Here is an 11,450-nt window from a genome sequence, read left to right as displayed (position 1 = left end):
AACTACTGGAGTAGAAAGATCTTTTACATCTAGGGATCTCTACTGTGTGGGGGTGGGATTTAGCTGCCTGTCGGGTTTGTCAAGGGTGTCTACGTCGTGGAGGCACAAGTGCTTGCAGTTTGCCAGAGCATTCACCATTAAAATACTTGTAGAACAGGCAGAGGGATGCAACATTTCGTCGATGGGACAGAGGCTGAAGCTCAGATGCCAGTTCAGGGCCTATCAGATTTGTGACTCTCTTTTGAACCTTGTCTAGGAGTGAGAGACTAGTAGCAAATGCACCAGCCCAAATATGACAACAATACTCCATACATGGGCGAATGGTGGCCTTATAGAGGTACAGGATACTTTCGGGTGTTAGTAGTTGTCTAGCAGGGTAGAGAGAGCCCACCTTTTTGCAGCGGCCCTGGTAATGCCTTCAATGTAATTGTTTCAACTCATGTTTCCTGTGAACGTTAGGCCAAGGAGTTTGAAAGACGTACTCTCAGATAAAGAGTCGTTGGCCATTGCTATAGATGGTAGAGAGGGTTTCTTGTAATTATTGAATGAAACTAGTTTAGTCTTGGCAGCATTGAACGCGACCAACCATTTTTGTCCCCATTCCACTACAGATTGGAGGTCTTCCTCTAGTGTTTCTGCCATTTCTTTAGAAATGTGTTCATTCGTCTTCCTGTTGTGTCTGCCATAGAGTGTAGTGTCATCAGCATATATACCCATCTCAGAGGCAATTTTGTCGGAGAGGTTATCTATGAATATCAGGAACAATAAAGGTCCAAGGATAGACCCCTGGGGCACTCCCGCATTTATATCATATTGTTTAGATGTACGACCGTCGAGGACAACCTGGATTTTTCTCTTATCTAAGAAGGATTTAATTATGTTAAGTATTCTACCAGTGATACCGTATGATCTAATTTTCCTGAGGAGACCCTCATGCCATACCCTGTCAAAAGCCTTAGATATATCTAGAGCTACCGCTCTGCCCTCTCCCGCTTTGTCCAGTGAATAGTATACACGTTCAGAGATTACAGTTAGGATATCTGCTGTGGAACGGGCTTGTCTAAATCCATATTGTTGGTCAGTCAGAAGTTTAGCATCTGTAAGGTGATGGACTAGAGCATGGTTAATTAAGGTCTCAAATATTTTGGCAAAAAGTGAGAGGAGGCTAATGGGGCGATAATTTGATGGGTCAGTCCTTTCGCCGGAATTCTTGAATACTGGTACAACAAAAGCAGTTTTCCAACAGCCCGGAAAGCAAGCTTCATTAAGGCATTTGTTGTAGAGTTTGGAGAGAACTGGAGCTACTTCAGCTGAGCATTTTTTTAAAAGCACAGCTGGGATGAGATCGGGTCCACATACTTTTGAAGTGTCAAGGTTTTTTATGATAGCATGCACCTGAGCAGGGGTGATTTTCAGATCGTCTAGCGTGGCGTCTGTCCGCATAGGAAAGTCAGGTAGGGGGTGGTTGGAAGGGTCCAGTGTGGAGTTTGAGGCAAACCGACTGGCAAGCATGTTAGCCTTCTCGATTGCTGAGGAGACAACCTCGTGATTGTTGGTTAGTGGGGGAATTGTGCGCTAGTGTCGAGGGAAAGTGCTGTATCTATGCTGTCAGAGTCTTTGTTTATTAGGGTACAGTTCTGGGTTGAGGGAGAGCGGTAGAGAAAATAAAAGTAGCTAATGTTGTGTTGCATGTTAAGTCTAAAGCACATAAAGCTTTGATCATCCGATTCTAGGTTTGTTTCAAGGGAAGGGTGTTACGAATGTAAACTCCAAGTCCGTGCATATGTCTGTCAGAGTCCTTACGGCAGAGTGGGAAATATCCAGGCATGTTAAAGTAATTAGAGGGGGTGGAGGAGTGTCGGTTAGTCTCACTTAGTGCTAAGATATCCGGGATATTTGCTTGGAGAAATGCTTCAACATCAGCTAAATTAGTTCTAAGCTCACGGATGTTCGTGAATGCAAGCCTCAAGGGAGGAGGCAAGTTGGATTTGTTTGACCCTAAGCCTGGTTTAAGCTTACTTTTAGATTGGACTGTCGTCATATTTTTTAAAGAGTTTCAACTTAGGTAAGGGGGAGCTGAGCAAGAGGTTATGCCGAGTATCAGACATGCATCACAAGTAGATCATCAACTGACCTTTCTTCAATTTCTGTCTCTTTATTTAAATATCTATATATCCTCCCCTCACTCCTTCTCTTTCTCTCTCTCTTTCTCTCACTCTCTCTCTCTCTTTCTCTCCCCAATTTTCTACCACTCTCTATCGTTTACAGTCACAACGCTGAAATTTGAACGTCTGCGGTGGACATAAAAGCTTGGGATCCAATCACAACCGGTAACGGATATAAAAAGTTGCACTCACGATTTTGTTGAGAACGAGTCTCGAGTTTTTGAAGAAATTTCTCTTTACTTGTTAAAATACAATAATTTTATTTTTATAAGAAAATGTGTGTTGCTAATTTATACAAGCGTTCAGCCTCAGCACAGCCAGTTATGATGCCGACAGAGAACTGGAAGAGAAGACCCACGAGCATATGTGACCGACGTCATATCAATCCCTTAATCTAAATGGGAAATGTTGCAGTAGCGTTACGTGTTCGAACGTAATAAATTAATGAAAATAGATACCGAGTTCATATATGTACAACCTATAGAATTTATTTAAAACAAGTAGAAAATATATTTTTTTATACAGACAATACCTTTTGGTAGAAAATGTATACGACCATGTGTGTATTGCGTACGTGTGTGTTTGTTGATCTCTGGCGATATGTGGATTGAGATTAATTCATGATTTTGTAATGTTTATCTTATCCCGGTAAGACTGGATCGGTACACAAAAGTTTGCTTCATTACTGAATCGGTTTGTGCGTGTAAACCAAACTTGGAATGCATCACACATCGTCAATCACTGTTGCACGCCACGAGAAAAAGAGAAAGAGTAAAAGAGAGAGACGTAAGAAAAAGTCTGGGGAACATGGTGGCCATTTGATATTGTCATAGCAAGAGATAATGTTGTCGCCAAATTGACCCCTGATTTTGGTAAAACAATTCCACAACTTGCGTACGTTGTTCAATGCTATACTTATTTATAATTAATTTCCAAAATGATATTTGTAAAATATCTGAAATAGAGAAAAAATAATCATTTGTAACCGCTTGTGACTTTTTGGACACCCTATATATATATATATATATATATATATATATATATATATATATATATATATATATATATATATGTATATGTATATATATATATATATATATATATATATAAAAGAATAATAGTATAGTTACATTCCAGCATCCAAATATCTATTTTTCATGCAAAACAGCTCCTCTAGCATATTACAATTTTGGTACATTTTTACAGATCCGTTTCATTATGCAAAAACAAATAGTTATTATTATGTCAATATTGTCTGTTTTCGTGCATATAATCTTCAGAAAAAATAGAAATTCTTTGCTTAGGTAGAAACAAATGCATGACAATATAATGCTGCAAGTAGAAAAAGTTCATGGAAGACACAACATCTTGTGTTTGTTCCGGCAGCCATCTTCGTTCATATTGTAAATCTAGATAGATTTTGTTAATGTGTTTTGACCTTATTTTTATATAAAGAAATTTATGGAGTAGGCCTTTATACTATACCTTATCAAAAGCTTTTGATATGTCAAAAGCAATTGCTCTTGAAAGGAAACCTCCATTGAGATTCACTAATCCTATAAGATATAACTGTTAGCACATATGTTGTAGATCTAGCAGAACAGAAACCATATTGCATATCACTGAGGAAGTTTTTTTTACTGAGGTGATTGACTACTTCTCTATTTAACACAGCAACTTATTCATGACGCATAGGAGACATTGGTCTGTACTGAGAGGGAGATGACCAATCACCTGAATTTTAAAATATGGCACATACTAATGAGGTTTTCCAGAGTGCTGGGAAGCAATTCTCCTTAAGAGTGTTTAAATAGCTTTGTAAGTATGGGAGCTAATTCTGGTTGAAGCTTCTTCACCACTATAATTGGAATGCCGTCAGGGCCAGTTGCTTTACTGGAATCAAATTTTTGTTAGCTCGGCAACATCATGCACAGATATTTGTATGTTACATAACATGTTTTTAGATACAGGAGGAAATACGAGGTGGGGCGGCCTTGGTCGCATAGGGTAGAATTAGCTGCAAAGTTCTTGGCAAAGAGTTTGGCTTTGTCTGATGCTAAAAAGATTACTTCAGATCCATTGATGATAGTTGCGATAGAGCACATGCTTCTGTTCAGGAGTCTGTTTGTTATTTGCCAAAACTGGTGGGAACAAAGCTGCTGCTCAGCTACTTTGGATTTGACAGACTGAACATACAACTCTCAGTTGTGAGAAAAAGGTCTAGAAGATTTGCATACTGATCATCAGTGTCAGGCCCACGGGTGGATTCATAAGCAATTGAGAAATTGTGACAGAACCTCCCCTCATCGTCTGTCTTGTTTGAATGGGCTAACCATTCCACATTGTGGACATTGAAGTCATCACAAACGTGAATGTTAACCGAAAGATAAGCAGACAGGATGTGGTCAATTTTCTCAGATATGCTCTGAAAGATAGTAACTCCGCTGTTGTGGGGGCGATAGAGGGCAAATATAAACACAGTGGTGTGAGCAAGTGCAATCCGAAAGCACATATAGGATACTTTAGGGTCTTCTCTGGAGATGCCCCTACCACATGGAAAGCCATCTGTAATGTAGGCACATATTTCATGGCCATGGTGATCTTGGGGGTCACATTTTGATGTTAAGTTAGAATATCCTTTAATTTCGAACTGATCTATGGACATAGTCAGTCCAATGCCATTTTTGCTTAAGAATAATGTCTGGTTTGATTTTTTTTTTTTTGCCTTCGAGCCAAGATCAAAGTGTAGTATCTGTTCTGATGCTAAACTTCAATTTTTGTTCTTGGTTGGTGGAGGAGAAATCCTTCACAACTGAGACAATTTTTTCTATTTTAGTTCCTTTCTTCACATCAAAAAACGACCTTGGTGTCTAACTCTGTCCTTGTGAGGAGGCAAAGTAAATAGGAATTTATCTAGTTTGGTCTCCTGTATTTGGGTTTCAACCTCTGGAAGGTTGGAATGTAGACCCCCTGATGTTGGAGGAGGAAGCAGCATAGTAGTGGGGGTCTACGTTGGAAGTTGGAGTTCTGGGTTTATTTAACATATTTGAGCTTCTAAACAAAAAGAGTGAAATAAAATTGGAAAAACATATTTTACCAAAGCAACACACACACACACTCACACACATACATACATATATATATATATATATATATATATATATATATATATATAGAGAGAGAGAGAGAGAGAGAGAGAGAGAGAGAGAGAATAAATGACTAAATGACAAAAAAAAAGATACTGTCAAGAATTGCATAAGTCAGCTGATCTAAAGGAATAAATTATAAGATTATCAACATCATGAATTTTGGAATATAAAATTTTGTCATTTATTCTATATTAGCGGGGAGTACCCGGCGTTACCCGGGTGTTTGGAGGTGTGTATGTAGAAGGGGATGACCCTGTTTTAATATTATTAAAAAAGCACGATGTTATAAAAAATTGGAAAAACTAAACCAAAGCAAAACCGCAAACAAATGTAAAAAACAAATGGGGGGAAAAAAGGTGTAAAAGAGGAAAAAAAGTTTAGGTAGAAAGACAGGCTCGAACCCGAAGCATCGAGGCTAAGGCGAAAAAAAAAATGCCTGACACGTTACCTCTACGCCAAAGAGATACACAATTGAGAACGGATAAAATTAACCCTTTAAAAACACTTGCAGGTGGTTGAAACTAACGTCCATGTTTTCTAGGGCAAACATGACGTCATTGTCCTAGTAGCAGGAGGAGGCCGAGTTTACGGTGAAGGAACACACACACACACACACACACACACACACGTGCATTTTAGCTTTTATATTTATAGATACCCCCCGCCCTGGTTTAGCTAATATATGACGAATAAAATTGAAGGGAATCAAAAACAAAACGAACGTGAAAGAATACCAAAGGAAAAAAAAGAAGAAAAAAACCAAAAAGTTACTGCATAAAATGCAAATATGTTTATTTAAATCTAATTTTTTTTTTAAATGGAAAAACAAAATTCAAAAAAATAAAACTTACCATGTATAATAAAAATATGTTTATTAGATTTTATTTATTTATTTTTCTTTGTTTCAATGAAAAAGAAAAAAAAGGAATAAATAAAACCAGAAAACTGACTGTGTTTTCTATTTTTTTATGTTAGTTTGTTTTGGTTTCTTTTTTTCTTTGTTGTCGCTGTTAACCAATTTGAATGTCGTCTGATTCCAATATCGATAGTGTAGTAGTAATTGTGCTAATGAAACTCAAAAATGCAAAATGAATAAATAACTAATCCGAAATTAGAAAGTCATCTCCCCCCCCCCTAGTATTACGTATGAAATCAGTGCAAACATAATAGAAGTATAAAGACAGTAAGTAAAATATTAAAGCGACTAATTGGAACAAAATTTGAAGAACGGTGGCAGCTGACTGTTAAAGTTTCTTGTAAAAACTAGAATCCAATGTTAGTTCGTTTCGTTTAAGTAATTCTTCGAATCGCAACATCCACCCCCTTACAAAAAGAGGAAAAAAAACAAAGGAAGGAAAAAAAGGGAGAAAAAGAAGAAATTTATAAAATGACACAAGTAACGCACAGAATAACTGGAATGTAAAGTCGCGTTTCCCTCGACGGAAAAATGCCAATCCATATTTTTTTAGCAACTAAGAACTCAAACCGGTGTTCCTCGTATATTCCCCTGTGGACGTATCCGCAGCAGTGTTAAGTGGTCACGGGCGGAGTATGAATCAAATAGAGAGAAAAGATTTTACAACTTCCATTGATTCTAACTGATTGTGGCAATGAACTCTCACCGGAAAAAATATAGAAATGTACGAATACCAAGGAACTGTAAGGGTAGTAGACCTATAGCACACCTCAGATCCTGTGCTGAAGTGTGGGGACATTACATTTGAATGTAATGTCGTGATTTTTAATCCTATTAAGGTCAAACTCACATGGGAAAAAATGAGTTCATTTCATTTATATAGAGAAGAGAAAATATTGCTCTGTAATCACATTGAGCTTCTTATATAAGGATTGATATATAATGAGAAAATATATTTCTACAGAAATGTATATATATATATATATATATATATATATATATATATATATATATATATATATATTGTGCAACAATTACGAACAGGTATATGCTATTTTACTTTTTCTTTTTTTCTTTTTCTTTTTGCTTAGGTCGAAGCGGAAGTTGGAGAAATTACGACTGTAATTGTACAGAACAAGATCGATTTAATAGACGAAGCTGAAGTCCAAACGTAAGTTAAAGCATTAAACTCTAAACAAATGCAATTGTTCATTAGTTTCTGTTTTATATGCATATGCAATCTGAATTATATATTTATCCGAGTTGGAAGTCATGAATAAATGTATATATGCCAGCGACATTAACTCTAGACGAGTTGAACCGGTTTTCCTCCGAATATGAAATTCACAAGCGGTCCTCAGTTGCATGAATATCCCATTCAGGGGAGATAACAACGTTAGGTTTTGTAGTTTTTGCAGGTAGGTGTCGACATCCTTACACATATAGCGCCTTGTATTTCCAAATAGTCGCTCATCTGGTACTGACCAGGCTTAATGTTGCTTAACTTTGGCGAATGAGAACCGGTGTGTGTACGTGATTACAGTGTATAATCTGAACAAAAAGAGAAAAGGAAAAAAATAGACAGCAACAAATAAAGAATACAGCTCAAATTTTTTTAAATGATTATTTGTATTTTCCGGATTTATCGTTAACTGCTGTCTTGATTTAGCTTTGAAAAATTTAGATTTTAATCTAATAGAGTTCCCTAATTTTTGTTTCTTATTTTTTCTTTTTATCTTATATCTACTACTAGGTAGTAAATATACTTTTAAAAAATTTATATAAAACTTTAAAAATAACATCTCGTTAATAGGAATTAGGAATATCTATTGACGAGAACAATATGTGGTTTAACATTTATAGTTTACCAGTAGCCTCTTATTTTCGGAAATTAAGGGGTTTTTTTTGTTTTGTTTTGTTTGTTTTTAAGAAATTACGATTGGTTAATGGATCGAATTAAAATTTGAATCCCACCTTTTCATTATACATAATTTAGAAATAATATCTACTAGTGGCTGTTTGATAATTTTTATTAATTTTATTTATTTACTTTCGACTAGCACCTACACACGAAACCTTGAAAGTATAGAGTTAACCCTTTCCCAATATCAAACATGGCAACTTATACATCTGAAGAAGGTTATGTAGAGGGAAGGACAGATGGTCTGCTTGTGTGATAGACGATCCTGTCCTCATGTATGGTAAATGTATTGGATGGTAGAAGGATTGAAAAGCAAAAGGTCGCATAATGATGACGAAAACATACCGGTATATATATTAATGAAAGAATGCAGATTTATTTACATAAATTTACATGAGAAATATTAAGAAAGAGATAGAAAGAATAAGAGTTCGGTGAGAATAAAAGTTTGTTACTTGCTATTGATAGCTGTGAGAGGCTGACGGTTAGTCAGGACCGCTGTTGGGTGGCTGATGCCACCGGAGTGGTTTCTGTCACATCTTGACTGGTGGAGCGTTCTGCAGAAAAGAGAGAAATATGAGAGACAGGAAGTCACGTGGCTGTGTCACTCTTCGAGTTAAAGGGCGAGACAATCGAATTAGACTGGGAATTTCCATTCCCACAGTTACATAGACCGAAATGTTGGGCACATAACACTTAAGATGAGAATATAGACAATAGGGTCATTCAGGTTGTCATTGGTGGATGTACATCCAAGCAGCATAGCGGGAGTGCCTCAGGAGTTGATCTTTGGACCACTACTATTCCTGATATTCATTAACGACCTCCCTGATAATATTGTGTCCGAGATGGGTATATTTGCTGATGAGACAATGCTCTATAACATGCACAAGGGAAGAACGGATGTACACAAATCTAAAACAATGGAAGAATCGTTAGAAAATGATTTCCAGATTGTAGTGGTATGAAGCCGTAAATGGATGGTAACATTTAATGCTAGTAAGACTAAGCTGCTCTCCTTTAACAATTACAAGACACCTCTCCAAACACTGATATCCATGACGCCTCTCCAAACACTGATATCCTGATAATTCTTACTTCAAACTCCTTGGCCTAACATTCACAGGCAATATGAACTGGAACAAATATATTGAAGACATTGCGATGGCTACTGAAAGATGAGTTCCCGCTATCATGTTAGAATGCTCTCACACCTGAAAGAGCATCCTGTACCTTTACAAGTCCACCATTCGTTCATGCATGGAGTATTGTTGCCACATCTGCACTGGTGCATTTACCACTAGTATCTCCCTCTTAGATAGAGTCTCCAATCTAATATATCCCACTTTGTCAATTAAGCTCCAACCCCTGTCTCATTGCCGCAATGTTGCATCATTTACAAATATTTTAATGGAATGTTCTCTGATGCACTCGTTGCACTTGTGCTCCCGCGATGTACATATCCCCAATAAATCCGCTTAGCAGCAAAATCTCACCCCTTCACTGTTGAGGTCCCTAAATTCCAGAAAACTTTCTATTCTAATACTTTCTTCCCTCGAACAGCTAGACTTGGGAATTCCCTTCCTACTACCTGCTTCCCTGACTGTACTGATATGCAGAAGTTTAAATGTAACATAAACCAACATTTTGTTAATCTTTTCTAAGGATGGTCCCAAATAGTAGCCCCTTACGTGCAAGTGTCGATATCCCTTATTAGGGGTGAACGTGAGTAAAAAAAAACATTAGTCTGATTAATCAACATAATACAAATAATGTCTGTTTGCTTACATAAAGATTTCTTTACTTATACTAGCATTTCAGCCCGGCGTTGCCCGGGTGTTTGGATGTGTATGTTGAGCAAAAAAAAGAAAAAGTGGTAGTAGGAAGGCAGGCTCGAACCCATACCACAAAAGAGGAAAAGAAAGGGGTAAACTCTAATGTTTATACTGTTAATACGACCATCGCCAAACCGGAAGCAACATTTTTTTAAAATTAAGGCTAGACAATCTAAAGGAGAGGATAACTTTCAAAACTATTGGCGAAAAAAGTGACCCCCACCCCTGTAGAAAAGTGCCTAGTTGAAGAGGAAGATATTAATGTTTTTAGCCAATTTTTCGATATTTGTCGTATGAAAGGTCGAACTTTAAAACGATACTGATGTTGGTAAAATCCGTCGCCTCTATTGAAAGTTTAAGGCAGACATGCAAACAGACATACATACATACATTTATATATTGGTAACTAAAAATTTTCGACCCAAACTGATGAAAAAGCTTGCCCTATCTCTGAATACCCTTTATGTAAAATTTCAAATATTTAGACCAGAAATTTTCTGAGTAATTTGGAAGCGACCGCAGAGGTCAATTTTTTTTAAACTTTGACCCCTATTATGACCACTTAAAATTTATTGTTTTGGGCTTAACTCAAGTTATTAAGTTGCATCCATGTCCAGAGAACCTATATCTAAAATTTCAAGTGCGTAGATCAAAAATTATCGGAGGAGTTTGGTAGAGTTCTCAAAGGTCAAGTCGTTGAACTTGACCCCTTAATCGCCAAATTTCTGGCCAAAAACCGATCACATCGATTTTCCCAAATCTCAGTAGCCTGTATATCAAATTTCGAGTCTGTAGACTAAAAATTGACAGAATTATTGCGTAGGGGAATGTACACACACACACACACACACACACACACACACGTTCACTTTTATATATATATATATATATATATATATATATAGATAGATAGATAGATTACACGCTTTGTTAAAAATAGCAGGGAAAACGGTGCTTCCTTAGTGTTCACACAACATATTTATACAGGGTGACCCAAAAATAACGGGCCCCAACTCTAATTAGGCCCTGTTTCTTAGTGTTTTGTCCGAATTAAATGAAACTTTGGCCATAACTAGTTTATTATATTCAAAACATCACATCAAAACACAAGGGTCTTTGATCTTTTTTTCTCCGTTCTACAGCATATGTTCTAGATGGCCTCCATTTAACTTTTTTTGGGGGGGGGGGTCACCCTGTATTCCTATAAAATAACGTCTTACAGTTCGTGAATTTAAAAATAAAGGGCAAAGAAATAGAAGAAAACGTTGCAAACTAGAAAAGGTAAACAAAAGAAAAAATAAATAATCATATCAACTGGTACAAAAATAAAAATAAAAATTAAAAATTAAAAAAAAAAAGGCGTTTCATTATTGAAATAGAAAGAAGAACCCGTCACGGAATGAAAATATCATATTCCAAAAATCACTTAAATTGATCAAGTAGTTTTTTGTTGTTTTTTGTTTT

At 36.6% G+C, this 11,450-nt stretch overlaps 1 protein-coding gene across 3 annotated transcripts in view; it reads left to right on the top strand.

Moving 5' to 3' along the window:
- Positions 1–11,450, top strand: part of LOC145280117 (ras-related protein Rab-23-like) — a 296,207-nt gene that overhangs the window by 260,315 nt on the left and 24,442 nt on the right. For all 3 annotated transcript variants that reach the window (XM_080131872.1, XM_080131870.1, XM_080131869.1), the window contains one exon: positions 7,322–7,401. In XM_080131872.1, coding sequence (XP_079987998.1) covers positions 7,322–7,401 — 80 coding nt within the window. The remainder of the gene's footprint in view (positions 1–7,321; positions 7,402–11,450) is intronic.

The sequence above is a fragment of the Euprymna scolopes genome, chromosome 7, assembly GCF_053919585.1.
Source record: "Euprymna scolopes isolate OS-2025 chromosome 7, ASM5391958v1, whole genome shotgun sequence".
In the NCBI taxonomy this organism is placed as follows: domain Eukaryota; kingdom Metazoa; phylum Mollusca; class Cephalopoda; order Sepiida; family Sepiolidae; genus Euprymna; species Euprymna scolopes.
The sequence above is the reverse complement of the archived record's forward strand: the minus strand, read 5'-3'. Positions and strand labels throughout refer to the sequence as shown.